The following is a 27,788-nucleotide window of genomic DNA, read 5'->3' as shown; positions in this document are numbered from 1 at the left end:
TTAATTTTAAGTAACGGTGACGGAATAATGTATTTAAACTTTTGAGTCGGGATTTTATTTTGGGAAAGTTGCTATTTTTAGTAACTTGCTATTTTGGTAATCGCTACTTTGGGAAACTTCCCATTTTAGGAAAACCTTCTATTTTGAGTAACTTATATTTTTTAGTAATTTCTAAATTGGGAAGGTTTCTACTTATAGTAGCTCTTGAGTATGAGAGCGGGAATAATTAATTGAATTAATTATACTATGTATATGTTTAGGTGGCGAGTTTCGGGTGGAGTACTTCTGATCTGCAGTTAGCTTTTACCGCTATTTGAGGTAGGGGAATACACTGGACTTGATATCGTATTATGTGACTGGATTGACTGAATCGGTGATTTACATGTTATAATATGATTGGCTGATTTAATTCCGTTAAGTACTATTGTTGAACTGTGTTATTATATTATTATCTTGGAGTTGGTGGAGGTGGTGATGATGACGTTGTGATAAGGCCCAGGCGGGTTCTGCAGGACTTGCCCTGGTGTCCTCAGCTGCGAGCTGGCAGATCGGCTACGGTCGATATTTATAGTCTAAGGGGATCGGTATGGGTGGGTTGTCCGGGTTGTGAGTTGTGATGGCGGTGTTGGTGATGGAGGAGTATGTGTTTTATGTTATTGTATTACCTACTCAGCTTCGTGGCTGACCCCGTGTATTCGTGTACGCCTGTGATGATCCAATTATTGGGGAGCAGATTGACAGGTATTCGAGACCGATGGGAGCTGGCGGGAAGAGAGCTTGGATGACCGACTTAGTGCCTAGCTCACCTTAGTCTTTTGAGTAGTTTTATCAGACTTATTATTTGGTCGTATTTGGAGACTTGTTTCTATTTCAGTTGTAATGTCACTATAAACTTTATAATAAAGTACTGTGTTTCTTTCCTTTGCTATCTACTGCCTCGGGCTTCCGAGATGGTAACACCATCATTTATCTGAGGAGTCCTAGTTCAGGCCCTTAAATAAATGGGGGTGTTACACGAAGGTTAAACCTTCTTCTCTAAATAGAATTAGTAGTAATGTTTGTGATGGTTGGTGTGTTTCCGCTAATACCCAGTGGCACAAAGGAGGTAGAATTTGGGTTCTTTAGCAACCAGGAATGTATCAGATTCAGTTTCTTGAGTATAATGCCCTATTTATACATATGTTGGTGGATGAAGTGGGTACTGGATATTCTTTTTATTGCACTATTGTTTATGCTTTTAATGGAGTTGGTGAGAGGAAGCCTCTTTGGGATAAAATCAGACATTTTAGTGATCAAATTCAGATCCCATGGCTTGTGTGTGGTGATTTCAATACTGTCCTTAAGCCCGCTGAAAGGCTTGGAGGTAATAGTACAGAGGAGGAAATGACTGACTTCCAAGCCTGTGTGGATTACTGTGACATTCAAGATAGTCTTGCAACTGGATCTTTTTTCACGTGGAACAACAAGCAGGAGCCCCTTACTAGAGTCTATTGTCGTCTAGATAGGGTTTTGGTTAATAAGGAGTGGCTTACTCAGAGACCTGGTGCTTCTGCTCATTTTCTGGTGGAAGGCTACTTTGATCATACCCCCTGTCTCATTCAGAATTCTTTGAGTACTCATAATAAGAAAAAATGCTTCAAATATTTTAATATGTGGAGTGGTGTGCCTCATTTTCTTTCTACTATACAGGATACTTGAAAAATTTGGATTTATGGTTCCCCTATGTTCAGAGTGGTTAGGAAATTCAAGCTTCTGAAAAAACCTCTGCAAAGTTTAAATTCTGAACTTTTTGCTGATGTAGAGCATAATACTGTTAGAGCTTGGCAGCATTTGGAATTTGTGCAAGAGCTATTAAGACATAACCCTACTGATGCAGCTCTTATTACTGCTAAACTAGCTGCTGCTAGTGAGTATAAGGATCTGCAGGTAGCTAGGGATAGTTTCCTCCTTCAAAAATCTAAGGCTACTTGGTTAAGGGATGGAGATAACAATACTAAGTTTTTTCACAGTGTTATTAGGGGAAGACAGTCCTTGAATAGGGTGATAAGAATTGCAGATGAACATGGCACTGTCTGTACTGATCCTAACCTTATTCAGCAAGCTTTTTTAAAATTCTATCATAACCTGCTGGGTAAGGCTACTCGTGTTAACCCTGTTAATGTTTCTGTTGTTCAAAGAGGAGCTGTTTGTACCCCTGAACATTGGGACATCCTTTTACAACCTGTCTCTAATCAAGAAATTAAAGAGGCTGTCTTCTCCATACCTATTCATAAGGCCCCTGGACCGGATGGATATTCCAGTGTATTTTTCAGGGATGCTTGGTCTGTGGTAGGAGATGATATTGCACTATAACTTGTCATTTTTACTTGAGCTTTGCACTTTATTGACAGTTATTAGCTGAGTCTTATGCATATCTACGAGTTTTTGTTCAAATTTAGCTAACTGTGTAGACTTGACCTGATAAATTGGCAACCTACTTACAATTTCTGAGTTCTAGAGCCATATAACTAGTGACATTCATAACCAGTTTGCATAGGAATTGAGAGTAGTACTCCTTGCATAACATGTTTATCATTTTTTGCACATTTATGAAATTCGATTCTTGTCAATTGCATACATTCGGGTTTGTGGTCGGTGTCACATGCAGGGAGGTGCTTGCAAATTTCCCTTTCTTTCGTTTTTCACCCATTTAGCTCCACTTTAGCCAAATTTTGCCTTTTTGAGCCATCAGCTACACCCATAACTAAGCCTGCCCAGTCAAGCTAGTTTAGTGTGTCTTTTATGGTATGTTGATCCATTGTGAGTTTGGCTCGTTTTTGTTGTTTGGAGTTGGCGGAGAAATGAGGAAGGATGAGAAAATGAAAAGAAAAAAAAGACATGAAAAAGAAAAAAAAAAACGTGTGAATGAAATGAAAAAAAAAAAATGTGTGAAATCACACATTTTTGAAAAAAAAAAGACATGAAAAGGAAAAAAAAAACGGCAGAAAGAGAAAAAAAAAAGAAAAGATTGAAAAAGTTGATTGGAATTGGAAATAGGACCGTATTAAAAAAAGGGAAGTTTTTGACGGTCTACTCCTCTGTTCTTATTCATATATTTTTGAGGAGATAGTGTATTTGGTTAGTAAGTTGTGTGCCATGAAAGGCACTTGTGCATTATTTTATAGTCAACTGAGATTCGGATGGTCTTATATGGTCTTGTTTAGGAACTAGCTTGACGCTTTACCTTCACATTCCCATAATATTTTTGCCCTTTCTTACCTGACCCTAACTTTCCTATACTATTTGTGAGCCCTCGGCTATGACGGACATTGTTGGTTGGAGTGTATGCATAGTACTTGAATCGTCTATCATTTTTGTTGCATACATGTTATGTAGGTCACAGTTTAGGTGAGTGACTGTTTCTCTTTCTCTCTTATACATATATAATTCACCCTTTGCTTCATGAGAGAAGAGTGACCACGTGAGAGTCTGATTTTGTTGGTCATGCAAGGTTTATAGGTCAGCTTTATTTATGGACATCTTATAACTCGTTTGTGTATTGACTGCTGTAGCTATGACTGTTGATTTTTGTTTTCATTAAATTGGTTCAAGTAGACAAGTTATAGCTAGCTCGGAGTTTTCATTTCCATCCCATTAGTTTGCACTTAGTTTACTCGAGGATGAGTAAAGGTTCGGTTTGGGGAGATTTGATACGTGCAATTTATATAGTCTTTTTAGCCTTTTATAGCACGTATTTCTATGCATTTTTGTACTGTTATGTATTGCAAAATGCCCCGAATTGGCTACTTTGGTTTGTTTTGTCTAAATTGCAGAAATGAACCTGAAAGTGGTGAAACCGCGTCTTATCGTCCTATTTAGCATGCATAATGAGGAGACGGGAATGTTAGAGCAAGAAATATGCCTTGGAGTGCGTGAAGGGTGGTCAAGGAAATGGTCAAAGACAACTTAAGAGGCAGATCTGAAAAAAAGCACTCAATCGAGAAGTTTTATGGTTCGTTCGAGTGGTTTGAATGACACGAGAGGTCGATCGAGTACTTCTACATGCTCGATCGAAATGCTGATTGCTGGAGTTCCTCGATCGAGAACTTTACTTACTCGATCGAGAGGAAAAGCTGGAGAAGATCTCGATCGAGTGGTCTGAAACCACTCGATCGAGTGGTTTGCTATTCTAAGCGGGCTTTAGTTACCCGTGTTACTATTATTTTGTTTAAGCTTTGTTTTTCCTATTTAAGCATACGTTAATTAGGTCATTAGGGATCTTTCACATACTCTTCTTCTACTTTTGCTTCTAAACCTACTGCTTAATCTCGTACTTTGCTTGTGGATTGTTCTTTACGCCGGATCGCTATTGATTGTAATCCTTCTTCCTCCCTTAATCTTAATCTTATTTACTTTGTTTACTTTAATCCTTGTTTCTTCTTATTTATTTTTTCCCTAATTTAGTTTATGCTTAATTATCATTATTTCATCATGCCTTTGATTAGTACACTCGTTATTGTTATTGTTGACACCATTAATATTATGAGTAGCTAATTCCTTTTATGTCGGGATAAGGGAATCCTTGGTAGGATTGTGACGATGTAGCGAATAGACTAGACGATTTATTTGAGAGAATCTGTCCCATAGCAATTTAACTGTAATATCGACTTAGCTGAGTGCACGCTTCTAAGTTACCTTTAATCTGGTTAATTTTACTCCTGGATCGAAAGATTGGATTAAATAGACCTGCTATGAACAGTAGACTACCCTAATGAGGACGGAAGTTAAATTAGTGGAATTATAGGATAGAAAGTGGACCGGAAGGACCTTTCCTGTATCCTTCTCACAGTAGATTGTCTAGGCTATTTGTAGCTGAGTCGATAGACTACCATGGTGAATCGAAATCCTGGCATATTTTCTCTATTTGATCATCTTTATCATATTTCTCTACTTTTATTACTCTTGTTTAATTTCTCTTTCCCTTAATCTCTTAATAGTTTAGAAACCAAAATCAAACCCCCATTTTATGACCCAATAGACGGACCTTTAGCAGATATCTTGCCTCCCTGTGGATACGATCCCGACTTCCCTAGCTATATTAGTTAGAGACCAGTTGGTTATTTTTGGTAGGTATACGATTAGCCTGTCATCAACCGCTCAGGATGAGGCTCGGATTGCTCGTATTTCGCTCGGGACGAGCGGATTGTTGGACAGAAGGCTTTTCCTTGCTACGTGATCCGCGCATATCCTTCGGGAGTTGCAATTCCGTGCTCAAACACTTAGCATTGGTATTTACTAATCTACCCTTGCTTAACCTAATGATGTACCACTACATATACTCCATTTGAAATAATCAAAGAATCAAGTTCCTTAGATTAGATTAATTTCTCTTAGATTAGATTATGCCTTCATTAGGAGTAGATTAGATAGATTACTCTTTAATCTTTCCACAAATAACACATTAATCTTTCCTTAATTATTGTTCAAGTTTATTATTGGGTAATTGAAGATTATTGGGTTATTATTGGAGAATTGACAACTCTTCATCAACCAATCAAGTTTTCCTCTATTATTCTTTGCTTTATTATTTGGAATCATCTTCATAGGTATAATTCTTTTACCCTTGTTTAATTATTGTTAATCACTTTCATTTATTCATCATGTTTTGCTTTGTTAATATGATTGACAACCTTATTAGCATGTTGAACTTGATAATGAGTGAGTAGTCTTCTAGCTAGGGTTAATGGAGAATTAGGGGAAACAAACATGAGGAATGATTCATGCTTAATCTAATATGTTCACATAATTTATTTGCTTGCTTGTTGTGATTTCAACTTATGCACATGTTATGTTTGATGAAATGCGAGCCTACGAATCCTTGCATTTTTTACCCATCACCTATCTTTTCAATGAGACTTGTAAGGTTATACACCAACTCGAGTCTCATTAGACCATGCATAATGTTGAATATGAAGGACTAAGTCGACTTGTAGATGTTGTACAATCTAATCGATTCGGCTCCGGGACCCAAACCTTCTTAGGGAATGTAAGCTTATACACCAACTCGATCCCATCACAACAATAAATGCATGCATATAATTGAGAACATGTTTGTATGATCAACTCCCATGTTTCCCCTATGAACCCATGATATCCTAGCACTTTTAGTTATTTGTTTACATCTTCCCTTTTGTTGCTTGTTTACTTTCCATTGCTTTTATTAGATTAGAATCATCAACTCATTATAATTGTGACAACCCCAAGCACAACCATAATTAGATTGAACAATTTGAGTACCCTCGTCCCATGGATCGACCTCGACTTAACCACTAACTAGTTGTTTGTTGAGAAATATAAATGTGTTTGATTGAGAGCCCCAACGACACTCTCATCAAAATGGCGCCATTGTCGAGGACGGTGTTGTGTATTTGAATCGCTCTTTTGTCTAGTTTTAGTTATGCTTCTTCTTGAGGGATCTTGGTTCCTTGGGAATTTTATTTCTTGTCCTTGTTCTATTTCATATGTTTATCATGTCTACATTCACTTTTTGGCAATATGAAAATGAGTCATTTAATAATTATATAGCAAGATGTGAAGATTATATGACTCATGCTTGGCATCATGGTTTTACTCTTTCAAACTATGAAGCATGTTGTGTTGTTTATAATGGCATGAACTTTGAAACCCGCAACTTGGCATTTCACTTGAGTGGTGGTAGGATTTGTGAGATTAGTTGTGAGGAATTTTGGGAATTTGTTGAGTTCATGACCACCCATTGTCTTAAGCAAACTATAGATGACATATTTGAGAGTGCCAAGGAAGGTATGGAAGCGATAAAAACCACATTCTAAAAATTCATTGAGGAAAACTATGATGAAAATGAGATGAGAATGAGACACCTTCCTATAACCTTGAGCCTACCCACTATGTCCATAAATATTCCCCTCCTTGGGAAGATGGTGTGATAAAATGAAGAGAGTGATGATGAAGTGGAGTACATTCTTGATTGTGAAACCATTGCTTGGATACCGTCATCCTACTCTTCTTGTGCAACAATGAACCCAACTTCCATGGACTTCGATGTTAATGGGCAAAGTGAGAGTGAGATGGATGAGAGCTTGAGTGAAAACTCACCCTTTGAGGATGACATATTAAAGGGAGATAATTGTGTTGAACTTGGTGAGCCTTGTTATGACTGCCCCTTTGATAATGGTCCTTGTTGGGATGAGGAATATGATGAGGACATTTGGGAACCTCAAATAGACACTATTGAAGTCACCTTAGATGAGAGTAAGAGTACTTGCCTTGAATGTGGTGATTTTGACTATTTGGAGGACAAGTTGAATGAAGTGCTAAGCAACTACCCATTTCATGTCCCTTCCATCCATTACATCTCTTATAACTTTTGTCATAGTATTCTTCACATGCTTGTTCGGTCTATTACTTGGGCACTATTAAATGTCATAATATTGTGTTGTTATCCATACCTTTTCATATCGTACTCCCAAAAATTTGACCGACTTCTACGTGATTTGAGTGCTAGTGATAATTTTCTATGAAATTGTTTATAGACAATCCTTGGTTAGATGGAGTTCCTTAATAACCATTAATTTGTATATATATATGCATTTAGTGTAAATTTGCATTCATTTAATAAATTTCATGAGAGATGAAAGGGAGGGATCTCATATTTTGATTAAGCTTTTTAAAGGAATTGATGAAATTGGGAAGGTAGCGAATGTAAAGAAATGAAGAAAATGGAGAATTTGGGCTTATGCATATCCTACTTATCATTATAAAGATGTTGGGTCGAAAATTGCTTGAAATATGTGCATCCCGACAACAACTCGTGCGGATTGAAGGACAAGAAAAGAGAAAAAGTTCCCTGCTCAAGAATCTGGGCGGATTCCTGAGAAAACGCGCGTCCTAGCCTTCAACCCGAGCGGGACGAAATCAACCCGAGCGAGTTGAGGCTGAACTCGAGCGGGTTATTTTCAACTCGAGTGGGTTGACCCTGAAATTCATCATTTTCTCTCATTTGGCTCGTGTCATGGCTATATATGCTTCCTATCTACCATTTTCATCTCCTACAATGATTGTAAGAACCCTTTTCTTTCCCTATCTCTCATATATAGTTTTATTTATCTAGTTGCCTCATGATTAAACCCATTTCTTCCTACATTAGCAATAGTGTTTAAAATCGGTTTGGGGAGGTTAAACCATGAAGCGACATACATATATCATATAGTTTAGGCTTGCACTTGTATTATATTTCATATTGCATGTACATTAGTTAGTTCATTTAGTATAGTTTGCATTGTAATATATCTCACATGTCTCATATAGTTAGTTGCATTCATACATAGTCACTAATGACCCAACCTCATTTCTCCTACACTAGAAATAGTGCTTAAATCGGTTTGGGGAGGTTTGATCATAGGTGAGAACATGCATCATCTAGTATAGTGTAGATCGCATTCATTTGTTATATATGTCATATAGAATTGCATTTAGTTAGAGCATGCATTCATTCATATCATACCATTGCATTTCTACTTCAATTTCCATAAAACTTTAAAAATCCAAAAACATGTATTTATTTTTCATTCCTACTCCTACATGTACATTGAGAACAATGTCCAAAATAAAGTGGGGGATGGGAATTTATATTCCAAAAATACAAAAAAAATGAAAATTTTCGAAAAATCCCAAAAAAATGTTCTTTAATTTCATTAAAACAAAATCTATAAAAATTTCAAAAAACCAAAAACATCTTCTTTAATTTAGTAGTGTAGAATTGTATATACTTGTGTTTTTGTTCTCTTCTCACGTAGATACAACACTACATTTGAGGCATTAGCAAGGGAAAATGAAGACCGCTTGGTATGATCGTTCTAATCCTTATTTCCCTTCCATTTCTTTTCCATTATTCATATGAGGAGGATGGGCTTACATGTCAAGGAGGATATGGTGTATTTTGTTGTTGCGGTTTGTGTATCTATGTGTTGTTAGGAGTTGCATTTAGTTTATGTGGCATAATAGTTGATAAAAGCATATGTATTAGAGTTGTATATATGTTAGTTGCATCATGGCATGTAATTGCATGGTTAGGAAAATTTTGTGAAAATGCCTATTTGGGAAGCTTGACAAGTGTATATAAGGCCCTTGTAGATACTTTTTCTTCTTAAGACTTTGCTCATTAGAATACTTGTAAAACACCCTAGGATGTGTCATGCTAGTATCCTTTAACCAATGGATTAAGGCCTAGTCAAGAGTACCCTGTGGTGTGATAACTCCTTGGCTACCGTTTATTCCAAGGTGACCCTTAAAACCATGCAACCATCTTCCACATTCTACCACATTTTGTCACCAAAAAGGAAATGGGCACAAAAATTGTTCAAATTAGAGTCCAAGAATTGAAATGAATAGTCAAAAAGTTTTCAATTGCAACAAAAGAAAATAGGAGTAACAAAAATGAAAACTCCTATGCTTCAAATATAAGCACCCTCACTACAAATGGGTTGACTTTGAAAATGTTCAAAAAGAAAATGCAAGAAAAAGTTGAAATTGTCAAGTATTGAAATGGCAAACATCAAAAGAAATGGCAAAAAGAAAGTGTTCTCAAATGTCAAATGCCACAAGAAATTTGGGGGGAAAACAACAACAAAAGCAAACTCCCATATGAAACTCAAATACAAATGATCCCTTTATCCATCGAATCCACTTTTGTGCATGGTAGAGAGGGGATGACCCTTCTTCTTGCCTAGGCAAGAAGGGGAATTCCGTGATCCTCCAGTGTTTCTAACACCATAGGGAGTCTACTCTTGACGAAAGCATTTAACAATTGATGACAAAGGCACCCTAGCTTGACACAACTTGGAGGTGATTTATTGGTATCCTTCTAGGCTTAGTAGTTTGAAGAAACCATAACTATGAAGGAGTGTGTACCTTTAGATTGCTTCCCTTTTAGATAATTTCTGCCACTTATATGAGGAAAGTGGCTATTCATTTTTGTAGATGCATCCATTACTTGTTTTGTGTGCTCTAATGCTTGGATGTATCACCATTTTGGCAAGCCCCACCTTGCCTTGCAAGAAAGCATCCTACCTCATGGTTGTCTTGTTTTGAGTTGAAGGGGTGGGGTGAGACCCGCTAATTGTCTCACATCGGTTATATTATTAGGATAGTTTAAATAGAGGTCTAGTTCTAGTCACCTCTTTACTCGGGACGAGTAAAGGTTCGGTTTGGGGATGTTTGATGTGACTCTTATTTGCGTACATTTAGTCCCCTAATTGAACCTATTTTGCATACTATTATAACATTTCATGGCCATTTTATTCGTAAAATGCTTTCTATTTTGCTTTCCTAGTGCATTTTATATGTCTTACAGAAAAGGAGATAATGAGGCAGAATTCCCGTCACTCACGCATATTCGGAAGCTTGTTGACGATCTTGGATGGACTAAGTATGAAGAGGAGGCAAGAATGATAACCAAGGAAGTAGGAATAAAGATTATATAGAAGAATCATAGGCTTAAAAGCAAGAAAAAGGGAAACAGCAGCTCAACCCGCGCGGGTCAAGCTCAAGTAGAGCGGGATACTCCTCAACCCGCTCGGGACAAAATCAACCCGCTCGGGTTGAGGCTCAGGTTGCTCGTATTTCGCTCGGGACGAGCGGATTGTTGGACAGAAGGCTTTTCCTTGCTACGTGATCCGGACATATCCCTCGGGAGTTGCAATTCCGTGCTCAAACACTTAGCATTGTTATTTACTAATCTACCCTTGCTTAACCTAATGATGTACCACTATATATACTCCATTTGAAATAATCAAAGAATCAAGTTTCCTTAGATTAGATTAATATCTCTTAGATTAGATTAAGCCTTCATTAGGAGTAGATTAGAATAGATTACTCTTTAATCTTTCCACAAATAACACATTAATCTTTCCTTAATTATTGTTCAAGTTTATTATTGGGTAATTGAAGATTATTAGGTTATTATTGGAGAATTGACCACTCTTCATCAATCAATCAAGTTTTCCTCTATTATTCTTTGCTTTATTATTTGGAATCATCTTCATAGTTATAATTCTTTTACCCTTGTTTAATTATTGTTAATCACCTTCATTTATTCATCATGTTTTGCTTTGTTAATATGATTGACAACCTTATTAGCATGTTGAACTTGATAATGAGTGAGTAGTCTTCCAGCTAGGATTAATGGAGAATTAGGGGAAACAAACATGAGGAATGATTCATGCTTAATCTAATATGTTCACGTAATTTATTTGCTTGCTTGTTGTGATTTCAACTTATGCACATGTTATGTTTGATGAAATGCGAGCCTATGAATCCTTGCATTTTTTTACCCATCACCTATCTTTTCAATGAGACTTGTAAGGTTATACACCAACTCGAGTCTCATTAGACCATGCATAATGTTGAATATGAAGGACTAAGTCGACTTGTAGGTGTTGTACAATTTAATCGATTCGGCTCAGGGACCCAAACCTTCTTAGGGAATGTAAGCTTATACACTAACTCGATCCCATCACAACAATAAATGCATGCATATAATTGAGAACATGTTTGTATGATCAACTCCCATGTTTCCCCTATGAACCCATGATATCCTAGCACTTTTAGTCATTTGTTTACATCTTCCCTTTTGTTGCTTGTTTACTATCCATTGCTTTTATTAGATTAGAATCATCAACTCATTACAATTGTGACAACCCCAAGCACAACCATAACTAGATTGAACAATTTGAGTAGCCCCGTCCCTTGGATCGACCTCAACTTAACCACTAACTAGTTGGTTGTTGATAAATATAAATGTGTTTGATTGAGAGCCCCAACGACACTCTCATCATCTTCTGGAATGAGACGGGCGTCTTGTGTATAATCTGCTCGGATTGTAAAATAGTCCCAAATTACCAATGTCAGCTCGCCCAAGACGAGCGTCTTATGGCTAAGCCGCTCGGATCATGCCCAAGATGAGCAGATTCCGTCTGGGGACGCTCGGATCTTCTCGTGTACCCACGAGTTCATTTCCCATGTCATTCTTTCTTCATTCCTTTGTTCAATATTATGGGTACACTAAGAAGGCTTGTTTAGTTTCATTAGATCTTCAATAGAGCTTTGCACATTATGTTCTTCATGGTGATGACTTGAGTCAAGTTGATCACCAAAGCCATGGTCTAAGGTCATAGCATTACCAATATAAGGATTAACTAACCCTTCAAATTCGTCATCCCATAGGCCACAAACTTCATTAACTTGCTCCCCCATGATGCCATGAGTTGACAAGAGTAACTCCTCTTTCTTGTTGTCATGGCCAATGAGGCCTTCTTCATTACTTGTCATGATTGGTGGTGAGTCATTCAAGCTCTCATTCTTGTTGAAATTTTTCTGTTCTCCGGATTGAGCACCTTGAGGATTATCCACTTTCTTCTTCCATATGGGTGGTGATTCTTTACCCATAGCTTGATCTTTGCACTGAGATACCAACTTCTTCTTATCACTTTCTCGGCTATAATGATCAATCTTGAAACACGGCTCATGTAGTCGGGGAGCTCTCATTGTCTTGTCAAGATTAAAAGTAATTGTCTCATCCCCCACTTCAAGTGTGAGCTCTCCATGTTTCACATCGATTACCGCTCCCGCGGTGTGCAAGAAAGGTCTTCATAAAATGATAGGAATGTTGGAATCCTCCTCCATGTCTACAATGACAAAGTCTACCGGGATGAAGAATTTTCCAATTCTCACGGGCACATCCTCCCATACCCCTAAAGGTATCTTTGTTGATCGATCTGCCATTTGATGAGTAATGTTAGTGCACTTGAGCTCTCCCATTCCTAGCCTTTTGCATACCGAGTATAGCATGACACTTACACTTGCTCCAAGGTCACATAAAGCTTTGTTGATTATAGTGTCGCCAATGGTACAAGGAATAGAGAAGCTTCCCGGATCTTTGAGCTTTGGAGGTGAACTTCCTTGAAGAATAGCACTACTCACTTTAGTGAATGCAATAGTCTCTAATTTCCGGATGGATTTCTTCTTGGTAAGAATGTCTTTCATGTACTTTGCATAGGCCGGAACATGATTGATCAATTCCATGAATGGGATTGAGACTTCTAAGTTCTTCACAATATCCATAAACTTTCCAAGTTGTTCATCAAACTTAGGCTTAGCTTGACGACTTGGGAATGGAAGTCTAATCACAATAGGCTCTTTTTCTTTAGCCTTGTCTTCATTCTTCTTCTTTGAAACTTCATTGGTGATGGGTTCTTCTTCTTTAGAGTTCTCCACAACTTTTTGCTTGTCACTAGCATCCATAATGTCTTCATCAGTTGGCTTCTTTGGCCCTTCATATCTTGTACCACTCCTCAAATGGATGGCACTCACCAACTCATGTCTTGGGGGATTACTTTGAGGTGGTAATTGCCCCTTTTGTCTTTGAGAGCTAGAAGATGCTAATTGAGACATTTGGGTTTCCAACATTTTGGGGTGGGCTAGTATGTTGTTGATGGTGATGTCTTTGGCTTGGCTATATTTTTGCATTTGGGTGAAGAATTCTTGTTGGTTCTTTTGCATTTGGAGGACCGCTTTTTGAACATCAAAGCTTTGGTCATTGGATTGATTGTATGAAGGTTGGTTTTGATAACCTTTGCTTTGGTTGTAAAAGGGTCTTTGAGCTTGATTTCTCATTGGAGGTGGGGTATATGTTGGTTGAGGGTTTTGAACATTTTGGCTTTTGTATGAAAGGTTGGGATGGAATTTGGTATTCTCATTGTAATAGTTGGAATAAGGGGTGCCACTCTTGTACGCTTGGAAAGCATTCACTTGTTCCCCTACATTCACTTAGGTCATGTCCCAAAGTTCCACAACTCTCACATACTCCACTTGGAATTCAGGATGATGCCACCATAGCATTAACATGTTGTTTGGGTGATTTGGAAGCTTCATCAAGCTTAGCCATGGCCTTCTCAAACTTCAAATTGATGGTGTCAATATGAGCACTTAGTTGAGCACCCAATTGAGTGATGGAATCTACCTCATGCTTTCATCCTCTAGTAGCCTTCTGAGGCCTACTATATTGTGAATTACGAACCGCCATCTCTTCAATTTTGGCCCATGTTTGATTGTCATCAATTTCGGTAAACATACCATTGGATCCCATATTGAGAATGTTGCGGGAGTCTTCATATAGACCATTACAAAATTGTTGCACAAGGAACCACTCGCTAAGTCCATGGTGTGGACAAGAACGACAAGTGCCCTTAAATCTCTCCCATGCTTCATACAATGATTCCTCATCCCTTTGTTTGAACCCGGTCATTTGGGCTCTCAACATGTTAGTCTTTTCCGGAGGATAGAATTTCTTGTAGAAAACAAGTGCCAACTTCTTCCATGAATCAATACCAAAAGTAGTCTTGTCTAGACTTTTCAACCATTGTTTTGCGGTACCAATCAAAGAAAAAGTAAATTAGACCCATCGGATTTGGTCTTGAGTAACTCCGGTTTGAGAAATCGCATCACAATAGTCACAAAATGTCTCCATATGTGAGTGAGGGTCTTCACTAGGCATCCCTCCAAATTGACTTCTCTCAACTAGTTGTATGAATGCGGATTTGGCAATGAAATTACCGGTTAAATGTGGTGGTGTGGGAGTACCATTTGGTAGGTTCTCCTCGGTTGGTACGTAATGTGATGAGAATTTAGGCATTGTGGGTTAATTTTGTGGTGGATTTTGTATTGGGTTGTCCTCTCCTTCTCTGCAAAAGGGTTGGTAAACTCAATGTTATTTGGTTAAATGTCCACAATTTCCCCGATACCTCTTAAAGTACCTCTGGCAACTCTTCTATTGTTGGTTAAGGTTCTTTCAATTTCAATATCAATGGGTAAAAAGTTACCTTGTGATCTCCTAGACATGCAAAATATCATACAACTCGAAAACAATTAGAACAACCTTGAGGAGATTGACTTCCCAAAGGAAAATAAAGACACAACTAAAAACAATTAATGAAAATCAAATCAAGTTAACACTGTTAGGTTCATATACCTATTATTAGACTCCTCTAATAGTGAACTAATTAACTTATTAATTATTTGTTCTTTAGATCTAGTGCATGCATAACAAAAGGAAAGATTTATAAGAAAACAATGTCCCTTACATTGTTAATTTCGGTTTTATGGGCACAAGTAAGGTCTCCTAACTTCACTTGTTCTTGAGCTATGATGAGTATTAGGATGATCCTCCAAAGACTTCAAGTATAGAAGCCACTCCTCTTGATTGCACCCAAGATTATCCCTTATCCCCACTAAATAATATTTGCTAGATATTTGTTTAGTAGTTTACCTTAAAATTGATTACTAATACTCATATATTACACTAATAATATTAGTAATACCTTAGAACAATTTGAATCATCATTTCTCAATTTTTAATGAAAGAGAAATGAATATTTGAGAGAGTTTTCATGTAGAATGAATAGAATATGGAGAAGTGTAAGAGTATCAAATGAAAGAGCCAAAACTACTCTTAAAAGAGTAGTATGGCCGGTCCACTTAAGGCCAAGGAAGGCATCTTCCTTTTTCTTTTTTCTCTTATCAACATCTTAGGTGTGTAAGGCTATATCATGTAGGTGTTATTATTTAATCATTATCACATAAAATAATATCACCCACTAACACCTTCCTTCTCCATTATTTCGGTCCATATGAATAAAATGGACTACCATTTTATTTTGTCAATTTGTCATTTGTCACACAATATGTCACATGTAGTATGTTACATGTTATTAATTAATTTAATGCATATTTATCACATAAATATCATTTTATAAATTAATTATTACATACAACAAATTGACTAGTGATACTTGATCATATAAATAAAATGGGTCATTTAATTATAATCCACAATATCTTGTAATTATAATTAACCATTAATTCTTATCTCTATTGTTTCTCAAACAATAATCAATTTTAGTAATAAAGCCTTTTTATTACTAAAATGAATCTTATTTAATCCCATTATAATAAGATATAAATATTCTCTCTCACAAATTGAATTGTTCAATTTTAAGGAATTGATTAACTTGTATCGTCATACAATTAATCAACTTAACAGATAAGGGCATCATCCTTTAGGTGTGACCTTAAGGGATCAATTGACCACCACCGTCCCACGACAGTAACGTCCAGCTCTAGCAAGCCAATCGTTACCGATTAATGTTGATCAGTTGACTATATAATTGATTCATCCCTTACGTATTCTTTATATGAGATTTAATTATGATATTAAATCATGTGATCGCACTATTGTCGAGGACACATTTCCCAACAATCTCCCACTAGTCCGAGACAAGTGTGCGTCACCAATTCTCTTGTCCTATTACAATCTCCCACTCAATGCAAGGTGTCTTGCAGGTCGTACTTACATTTGATCATATCTTGAGCGGTTTTCTCGATCTGGAGATTAACTGTTTGACCGGAATTATCTATCATAGATACCTTCCGAGCGTGGCCACGCATTTCCAGTTAACTACTCCTCGAGTGGCCTTGAGATTTCAAACAACCCTGGCAAGGGGTGGACAATTCCTATCGCCCTATTCCCTTCATTCAGCCACAATCCATCATAACCCAAAATATACCCAGTTTGACCTCATTTACGAAATCGTAGAGTATAAATCAAAGCTAATCAGAAGTTGTGCCAATTTAGGCGAATAGTCTCTAGTCAAAAGAATTGACTCATAAGAATACTATAGTAGCTCTTGCCACGACCAGGCTTTATGAATTACCAGAACTCTATAAGCGGTCACTGCCCGATAGAGTGTCCTATACAGTCTGCCTATGTGATCGACTAGTCATCCCATATGACTCTATGGCACTTGAACTTGCCATCAATCGCATCACACTCTAGTCACTTCGAGACGTCACCTCATATAAGTAACTAGGGGCGAATGCCATGTCAATCCAGTTCACTTTAATGGGGTTCAATTTGTCTCTACAACCCATTCGGATACGACAAGGTAGCGGGTGAGTTTAATAAAAATCAAATGATAAATGCGATTATTACATATGAATAGTCAATACACTATTACTACCTCATATATTATAATCTTTAGTGTATTATTAATACTAGTTTAAATGCAATAAAAGCTTGGCAATTGGATATACCCGATATCCATGTATTCCAACTTTTTCTATCGCTATTTCCTTCTATTCAATGTCATCTCCAATGACATGAATTTATCTAAGTATATGTCTAGACTTCTTACTAGACTTGGGTTCTTTAACTAGAAATATGCTCCCACTGTTATCGCATAACTTGTGACAAAGTCATTTGTAGAGGGATTCACCCTTAATCCCTACGTTGATCTTTTTATCATAATTTACTTAGATTCCTTTTGTAGAATTTGCAATGCGCGATACTAAAATACTTTTCTAATCTCTTACTCCTTAGTCAACAAGACACCCTGGGATTTCAACAAATCCCTTACGGGTTGGAAACTAAAGTCTGTGCAACCCTTCAACACATTACTTAGTTTATCATCCAAACATTTGAACGAATCCTTAATTCTTCTCAAGAATCTCTTTAAGGCTTTCACAAGCCATATCATGGGATTTATCCCTTTTATTGACTTATTATGCTCTCAGCATATGTCACACCATGGCATGTGTGTCTGTTGGCATACATGATCATTCTAATGGCGGAAACATTAGTAATCGATTTCATGTGATCAACAACTTAATAGGTTCAGTGAACAACTATGACTCTATCATAGTAATTCCACTTTCATCAACATGAATAACCCATTTAACCTTGTTGATGTGCAACAGATACGAAAGATCTTATTATCATAAGACTCTCAACTATATGCCAATATACTTTCACATAGATTCGGTAATCTAAAGTATATTGCACCCTTTCCTAGTCTCCCAATCACTCTTGCCAGAAGAGAGCATTGGTACATTATTCTCAATAAGTAATATGTTATCAACATATAAGACATGGAAAAACAAATCTAGCTCCCACTTAACTTCATGTATAATCATGATTCTTCAATCATGTGAATGAACCCATCCACTATTATCACATGAACGAAAAGTATAATCCTTTAATGCTAGCTTAAGACCATTTTGTGATCACTTAAGATAGCTACGCATAATATGTTAGGATTCTTCCCATTTTAGAAAAGCAAATTTTACTTGCCATTCTTCATTAAAATGAAATACGGGAATTCCTAACACAATTAATCTTGATCAACAACTTTATGTCAATCTTATGCATTTGAGTACTCTAAAGCTATATTTACCTTTAAGGAGACACTCACATTAAAGTAAATATACTCTTGAGTAACAATTTTCGGATTGTAATGCTTCGGCTCGTATGTAAGAAGGTCATGATACTATTACTTTCACAAAGTAATATTTTTAAACAATAAGACATGTGCGATAAACTCCCATTGAACTATACTTCCATTCTATCTTCATAGACTATAGTTCAATATCAACTCCCACTCTATAATTCTATTACTTTCACAAAGTAACATTTCAACTATAAGAGATGTTTGTGACTATTCGATCTACTCCCACTCTATCTCTCAGAAATACATCTATCTTCTTGAGAGATAGCTTTGTGAGTTACAAACATATATATTTAACGCAGTATTAGGAGTTTATCTAGACTATGTATTAGCTTTTAAAAGGCCATCCTAACATGGTAGCTTGATCATATACGAGTCTTATCCATGTCATCTGTTTAATAGACTCTATATTCTAGGTATCTCATGGTTGACCATCCGTTTAGAATTACTTGTCCGTATTGGATTGCAAAATTCCCAAAATTAAGTTCAACAACTCAAACCAACTCATATTAGTTTGATCTTATGGGTAGTGACATTAGGTCATAATCCATCTTTAATAAATCAAATTTATTACTTAGATCTTTGCTACTACGATCGGATCGTAATGCTTTCGTCTTTTCTTCAATTGGTTCTCTAGACCATTTAGAAATTTCTCAAATTTCTCAAATGCTTCACTTTATATTTGATTAAGTAAATATATACCCATATCTACTTAAAACATCGGTAAAAGTGACGAAGTAGTCATAATCCCCTTGCGGTGATGCATATTTAGAACACATACATCGGCATGTATTAGTCTTAACAAATCACTTGCTCGTGTTCCTTTACCACTAAAGGAAGTGCAAATCATTTTGCGAAGGAGACAAGATTCGCATATTCCATATGATTGAAAATCAAATGGTTCAATAAACCTAGTCGACGCTAGCCTTTAATGCGTTTCTCTTTTACGAAACCAAATTGAAAAATCAAATGTAAAAATCATTTGGATTACTAGTTATGAGTCTTTTTGATCGTATTATGTAGATATCATTGCTTGAGTTGGAGGTGTCTAAAACTTGTATATCATAAAGATAAGTGACATGGCTCACATCCATGTCTAATTTCAATAAAATACAACAATTGTCTTTGATGACAAAATATAAATCGTTTCATGTCTCACATAGAAATGAAAATAATGTTTTAGACTAAGTGGGTACATAATAACAATTATGTAAATTATAACTCAAAGCTATTAGCAAAAACAAGTACATAAGTCCCTCTTGAAGTGGCGGCTACCCTAGCTCCGTTTCCTTGTCGGAGATTCATATCACTCTTGTTTAGCTTTTCCACATTTCCAAGTCCCACTTGCAGTAACAAGTCCAGCTTTGATATCTTCCAAATACTTGGGGCAGTTTCGCCTCCAATGGCCTATGACATTACAATAATGACATTCCTCATAGGATTTGGCACCCTTCTTGGTCAAGGTCTTGGTAGTCCCACTATCCATTTCCAATTTATAATCAGGTTTGGGTTTCTCGCCCATTATTGCCTTCTCTTTATTAATACCAACACTCCTTTCATTTGCAAGGACACTCTTGCTAGAACTCCCACTCAATTTGATATTTCTCTTTGTTTCTTCAAACAAGGATGCCTTGGGTTTTGTAAGATTTTCTTCACAAGATTTTCTTTCCAAGGTGGTGGGCAAAAATATTGGAGTGGGTGAAGTGGAGGTGGTAAAGAAGCAAAAATTTCCATCCTGACCAATGCCAATGCGTAATTCTCTAATCGTATCATTGTCATACTCGGAGCATTTTTCATCAAATGATTGGAGCCATGTATCAACGGTGATTGGTGTAGGAGTATTAGATGAATTCATTGCGTATTATTTAACTACAAAAACGGAAAATGAAGGAAATAATTAACATCTATCGTTTTATAGAACTCGTATGTTTTAATACAAGTATTTAAGCGTCTATGTAGTGACCTCCACCCAACTAACATAAATGATTCCGAGATCCAAATTCATAATAATACGGGCACGGTGACCCGATTCATCCTTATTAATATAACTCGGTGGATTAACTTTTTAATCGATTCTACTTTTAGAACTAAAGCGGTGAACTACGATAATTATAATTGACACGGTCGATCACTCGATATGATATGCATGTATTGTTATGGCGATTTGGCAATGCATGTAACATATTAAAAGAAATGCAAAGCAATAAATAAAATTCCTAGTATGGCCTTCCTAAAATAGAAAATCAAATAATCTATTACATATTCGGAAACCAACTCCTTTGGTCCCTTGAATCTTCAAGTGGCAAGCCTCCCAAGACACCGTCTTCGTCGGATCACCTTTCCGAATGGCACCGTCTTTGAAGATGCTCCATAATTACAAATAATAATAAAAATACAAATCTATTCCTATTATACATTTGTAAAATGGAAAAACTAAGGAAATAAAAATAAAAGTGATACGAGATCACATTAAATTACAACCGAATCAATATTCCCTTTCATTACGGGTAATATCGATTAAAACTAAGGCCATACTAAGATAAAATTACATAATTCAAAATTATATAAATAAAATACATTCAACTATTGAAATATTCAGCATTATAATATGTACCTATCATGCCAAATGATGTGCCAAATCGCCCTATTTAACTTATGTCGTACATATAACCCGGTTTTATGGAAATGCGTGATAATAACCTTTTAAAATCACTAATTAACACTTAAATCACCTTTAAACTCAAGTTAATTATCCTAACACTTTTTAGGACTCAAAAATTAGTCATCACTCAATTTTTGACAATAATTCAACTTGATTTAATTTTATGCTCATTTTTTACCTTAAAATCATAATATTTATGAAATAAATCCAAATTAATTTATAAAAATTTCAAAATTTGAATTTTAAATTTTTGAACATTCTGGAACAATTCCATGACACTCATAATGTCAAAAATCATGGTTAAAATTTTCGAATTAATTTTGAAAACATATAGTTGTATTTTATCGGTTTTATCTCATAAAATATTTAAAGCATCCAAAAAATACTCCAATAATTTTTAGAACCTTAGATATGATCAGTGGGATATTAATGCAACTTCAAATAATTTTCTCAAGCCATGCAATACGTTTTAGCTAATTTTGCTAAAATAGTCACTATTTATGCCATTTTTACTCTAAAAATCCATAAATCATGCTAAAAGAGATATTTTAATCTCGAAATTTACATACACTCTGAAAATTATGCATGTGACATCATATTTAAAAATCATGGCTTAATTCAAAATTTAACTATTTTTAACCATTTTACCTCTTTTAATCCATTTTTATCTCATAAAAATCATAAATCATGCAATGTTAATCAAATTAATACGAGTTTTTACACACAAATTTTAAAATATGCATGTGAGGTCATATAAAATTTCCAAGGTCAGAAAGTAAGTTTAACCAATTTTAGTCATTTTAACCTCTATTTATGCCATTTTTACACTAAAAATTCATAAATCATGAAATATTAATCACATTAATATAATATTTTACATGCAATACATAAAATATTCAAGTGAGGTCATACTAAAATACCACATCCAGTTGTGAAGGTTAACTTATTTTAGTGAATAAAAGTTCATTTTACTCATAAAAATGTAATAAAATCACTAAAAATCATAAAAATGAGCAATAAATTTCCATAAATAATAAAAATGACCTAAATACATTTTAGGACCAGAATATATAAAATGGATGGTGATTTCATGGCTTATACTTATAAATCACAAATTTTCAGTTTTATATGTTAACTTTTTAACTCGGAAAAACAATAACCGATTATGCATGCAACATCCTTATGCTCTGATACCACTTGTTAGGTTCATATACCTATTATTAGACTCCTCTAATAGTGAACTAATTAACTTATTAATTATTTGTTCTTTAGATCTAGTGCATGCATAACAAAAGGAAAGATTTATAAGAAAACAATGTCCCTTACATTGTTAATTTCGGTTTTATGGGCACAAGTAAGGTCTCCTACCTTCACTTGTTCTTGAGCTATGATGAGTATTAGGATGATCCTCCAAAGACTTCAAGTATAGAAGCCACTCCTCTTGATTGCACCCAAGATTATCCCTTATCCCCTCTAAATAATATTTGCTAGAAATTTATTTAGTAGTTTACCTTAAAATTGATTACTAATACTCATATATTACACTAATAATATTAGTAATACCTCAGAACAATTTGAATCATCATTTCTCAATTTTTGATGAAAGAGATGAATATTTGAGAGAGTTTTCATGTAGAATGAATAGAATATGGAGAAGTGTAAGAGTATCAAATGAAAGAGCCAAAACTACTCTTAAAAGAGTAGTATGGCCGGTCCACTTAAGGCCAAGGAAGGCATCTTCCTTTTTCTTTTTTCTCTTATCAACATCTTAGGTGTGTAAGGCTATATCATGTAGGTGTTATTATTTAATCATTATCACATAAAATAATATCACCCACTAACACCTTCTTTCTCCATTATTTCGGTCCATATGAATAAAATGGACTACCATTTTATTTTGTCAATTTATCATTTGTCACACAATATGTCACATGTAGTATGTTACATGTTATTAATTAATTTAATGCATATTTATCACATAAATATCATTTTATAAATTAATTAAATTACATACAACAAATTGACTAGTGATACTTGATCACATAAATAAAATGGCTCATTTAATTATAATCCACAACATCTTGTAATTATAATTAACCATTCATTCTTATCTCTATTGTTTCTCAAACAATAATCAATTTTAGTAATAAAGCCTTTTTATTACTAAAATGAATTTTATTTAATCCCATTATAATAAGATATAAATATTCTCTCTCACAAATTGAATTGTTCAATTTTAAGGAATTGATTAACTTGTATCGTCATACAATTAATCAACTTAACAGATAAGGCCATCATCCTTTAGGTGTGACCTTAAGGGATCAACTGACCACCACCGTCCCACGACAGTAACGTCAAACTCTAGAAAGCCAATCGTTACTGATTAATGTTGATCAGTTGACTATATAATTGAATCATCCCTTACGTATTCTTTATATGAGATTTAATTATGATATTAAATCATGTGATCGCACTATTGTCGAGGACACATTTCCCAACAAACACCGTCCCCGGCAACGGCACCATTTTTGGTTCGGATGTAACTCATCATCAAAGCTACCAACCAAAACGATATTTATAACTTCACTAACTACAATTAGCAAAGAGGCAAGTAAAGGTCGGATCCCAAGGGACGGGTATTGATGTAGGATTTTCAATTGCAAATGGTTGTGTCTAGGGTGTCACAATTTCGGTTGAGATAGGAGATCAACTAAACTAATCAACAATATAAAAGTAAAGTGATAAAAACAAGCAATATGATTAAAGGAGATGTAAAAAATTGATTAAGAGCACTAGGATGTCATCGGTTCATAGGGGATTCATGGGAGTTGGATCATACAAACATGTTCTCTACTAGATGCAAGCACTTTTTGTTGTGATGGGATCGAGTTGGTGTATAAGCTTACAATTCCTAGGAAGGTTTGGGTCCCGGAGCCGAATCGATTAGATTGTACAACACCTACAAGTCAACTTAGTCCTTCCTATTCAACTATATGCATGGTCTAATGGGACTCGAGTTGGTGTATAAGCTTACAAGTCTCATTGAAAAGATAGGTGATGGGTAAAAAATGCAAGGATTCATAGGCTCGCATTTCATCAAACATAATATGTGTATAAGTTGAAATCACAACAAGCAAGCAAATTAATTATGAAAACATATTAGATTAAGCATAGATCAATCCCCATGTTGGTTTCCCCTAATTCCCCAATAACGCTAGTTAGGGAAACTACTCACTCATTATCAAGTTCAACATGCTAATAAGGTTGTCAATCATACTAACAAGGTAAAACATTGTGAATAAATGAAAGTGATTAACAATAATTAAACAGGGTTAAGAGAGAATTATACCTACGAAGATGATTCCAAATAATAAAGCAAAGAATAATAGAAGTATTTGATGATTGATGGAAGGTTATCAATCCTCCAAATAAACCCAAATAATCTTCTAATTACCCAAAATAAATGAAGAACAATAGAGAAATTAAGGAAAGATTAAGATTCAGAATTGTATTATAACTTGATTAAGAGTTGATTACAAGATTACTACTTGATTAAGGATGGATTAAAAGAACATTAAAGGATGATTACAACTTGATGATCATCTAAGTAGTACAAAGGGGTATTTATACTAGAGATTAGGTACAAGAATTAGGGTTACTAAGGGCTTAAATGACTATTAAGTCCCTAAGAAAAGTTGAGGAAATGCTCCTCTCGAAGGAAGTGAGCATATCCTCGCGCTAGTCTTGCCACGATCCGTGCATCTTGAAGTAAGGCACGGGTTCTCTGACTTGCGATCCGAGCGGATTGCCTGGAAGACGCTCGGATCTTTGCCCTGCGAGACACTCATCTTGGGCACAAGACGCCCGGATGTTGATGATGGGAGACGCCCGGATCGTGTCTAATCCGCTAAGATTCCAGGGCAGACAACTTCTCTTCTTTTCCTCCTTCACAATCCGCAAGGATCATTTCAGGGTTGCAAGGATCCTTTCATCATTGCCCATTTCACTTTATTATCTACTTAGGCCTTCTAGTATTGTCTTCTCATTGATGCTTGGTCATTAGATACGATCAATTTAGCTCCATTCCGCCTCATAGATGCAAGGTTAGCACTCCTTTCCTACCAAGGAGACAAAACCTCAAAGCATATGCAAAATGGGAGACTAAAGATAGAAAATGACCCAAATAAGTGCTACAAAACATAGGAACGAGGTTAATTCAGGGTCTAAATGTGCTCAAATATGAGTCACATCAAGAGCGGTACTAGGAAACTATGTAATTATTATATTATTATTATTATACAAATACAATTACTATAAGGATTATTGTAATTATTATTATCATTATTATTATTATGCTCCAAATATTCGGCCCAACTCGTCTTCCCGCCTCATTCATTATTATTTTATTATTAATTACCGTCATATTTGCAATTATTAATATAAATGCCCTTTCAATTAATTATTCGAATTACATAAATTATTCTTATAAATACTTATAAAATTACGGGGTATTACAGTCTTCCCCCCTTTAAAATGAACTTTGTCCCGAAGTTCAAGCAAAAATGATACAAAAACCACATGAAACCATCAACACATCTAAATACCATTTCAACTCATTATCATTGCAACACAATTAACTCACTTAATCATTATCAAATCATATCATACTTATCAAAATGTATCACAAAATAAACTTAAAACATGAGGTGTCACATTCTACCCTCCTAAAAATAAACTTCGTCCCAAAGTTTTATAACACAATTAAAGCTCTACTCACTTAAATCACGCATTACATTGCTCAAGTAAGGACAACAACCAAAACAGATAATTCAAACAAAAGCATTAAGATTTAGAATACCAACACCATAATATAACATCATAAAATTTCAAAACGCCACAACCACCAAGATTTTACAATCCTACCCTCTTTAAAATTAAGGTTACGTCCTCGTAACCTTTACCATAACAAAGGTACTACGCTGTATAAATACCAATCAGATAAGGATAACAAAGTTTAAAGATTATAACAAAATTTATCACAAGCCTCTATTAGCACTATTATAGAACAACAATTACTCATTTGACATAAATCGTAGCACACTTTACAACCCCACATGTACCAACGTCGAGTTACGCGTACAAAACTAACCCTACAATCAAAACAAGATGTAGTCAACTGTATCCTAGCCTACCTCTTCTTTGGTTCCCCTATCGTCACTCCAACATCTCAACTATCATAGTTTAAGAATTGACACAACAATTATATTGAACTTTTGGTAAAACTCGAGTTTTGAGAAATCAAAGTCAAGCTGTAAATTTCAAAAATCACCATTAAATAACCATTACATTCCACGTTGAGTTTATACTTTACAAAAACTATAAGTAATTTTACAAACAACAGAAAAAGAATCGAATTCAAATTTCGAACCACCATTTTATAAAGATTTTTACAATCCAGATGGCCCAAACAGAAACTGATCAGCAATTTCTCAAAAACATGGGTCAAATTGTAAAAATCACTATTAAATGTCAAAATATTATCTTGCAACGTGGCTTATCAATTTGAGAACATATACGAATCTTTTAAATAGTGGAGTTGGAATTAAGCAAAAATCTTAAGTACGAATGAAATGAGAAATTTTACAAAATCGTTTGTCGAAAACTTAACTGTACAGGAACATTCTGACCACTGTCCACTAAAATATTTATTTCTCCTAAACCGTAAAACTTTTAAACACGAGACCAATGACATTGGAAAGCTAACTCACTGGGTTATCACTCATAAAACTTCCATCCATAGAAAATTTTCAGGTAATAAATGGCAGCCAAAACAAACAGGGCTAAAATTCTGAGAATTCCAGTTTCCCGCACTAGTACACTCCCGACTAAGTCATATGCCCGCACAAGCATTCTACCCATGCTAACTATCATAACTTCATATCGCACTCTACATACCTCCATTTCTAAACAATAATAATTATCATGATTCAGGGATCACATAACCGCATATCACTAGACATGATCCTACTAACAACATATCACACACTATCAATTTCACAAATACTTCATGCTCAACATCAAACAATTCAACATCTCATCCAATTCTTACTTCATCCAATAAACAATATCAAACCCCATAAAAAATATCATATGGCCAAGTCAACAATCATTTACAATACTTATCGTAATCTTTCCCTGTAGCAATGTTAGTAAGAACTTCATATCAAATATCCTCTAAAATATACCTCATTATAACTACCTCATACTCTCAAGTATTCTCTCAGGGTTCCCGGTTCAAAACTGAGAGGGCCATGGTACGAATTAAGATGTGCTTCTTAACCGCACTAAGAGGGTGTACCTAACAGTTCCTACTCAGGATTCATTTAATTAGAGACATCCTAAATTCATTATTGTTCATTAGTTAGGCCTGAGGATCGTTTTGCTCTGATACCACTTTGTAACACCCCCATTTACTCGGGAGCCTTTAGCTAGACATCCCAAGTAAATGAGAGCGTTACCATCTCGGTTTCCCGAGGTAGTGAATAACAAAGTACAATAAACAAAAGTACATAAAAAAAATTTAGCGATTACATGTTTATTACAACTTATCCAAACTAAAACTCAATATAAAATTAAATACAACTTGCAGCGGAAATAAATAAAATGATTAAATAATCTATGTGGTCTAGACTTCTAGGTAGACTGGCCGAGTCCTCACGCATCCCATAAGCTCCCAAGTCAACTAATCTTTAGCACCTGCAAATCTGTTCCCC

The 27,788-nt window shown here is 35.4% G+C and overlaps 1 protein-coding gene and 1 non-coding gene across 2 annotated transcripts; both read left to right on the top strand.

Annotated features, from left to right (window-relative positions):
* Window positions 1–1,134: 1,134 nt before the first annotated feature.
* LOC141601195 (uncharacterized) lies at window positions 1,135–2,352 on the top strand. Its single transcript, XM_074421460.1, has 2 exons — window positions 1,135–1,612; window positions 1,802–2,352. Exons 1-2 carry the CDS (start codon window positions 1,135–1,137, stop codon window positions 2,350–2,352), a joined length of 1,029 nt encoding a protein of 342 aa, XP_074277561.1.
* Window positions 2,353–14,228: 11,876 nt separating this feature from the next.
* On the top strand, window positions 14,229–14,335 carry LOC141603692 (small nucleolar RNA R71). Its single transcript, XR_012525551.1, has one exon. It is a non-coding gene; the product is annotated as a small nucleolar RNA R71 (small nucleolar RNA).
* The last annotated feature ends 13,453 nt before the right edge of the window (window positions 14,336–27,788 follow it).

The sequence above is a fragment of the Silene latifolia genome, chromosome 9 (genome assembly GCF_048544455.1).
Source record: "Silene latifolia isolate original U9 population chromosome 9, ASM4854445v1, whole genome shotgun sequence".
In the NCBI taxonomy this organism is placed as follows: domain Eukaryota; kingdom Viridiplantae; phylum Streptophyta; class Magnoliopsida; order Caryophyllales; family Caryophyllaceae; genus Silene; species Silene latifolia.
Note: the sequence above shows the minus strand (reverse complement) of the source record. Positions and strands in the feature narration are given on the sequence as shown.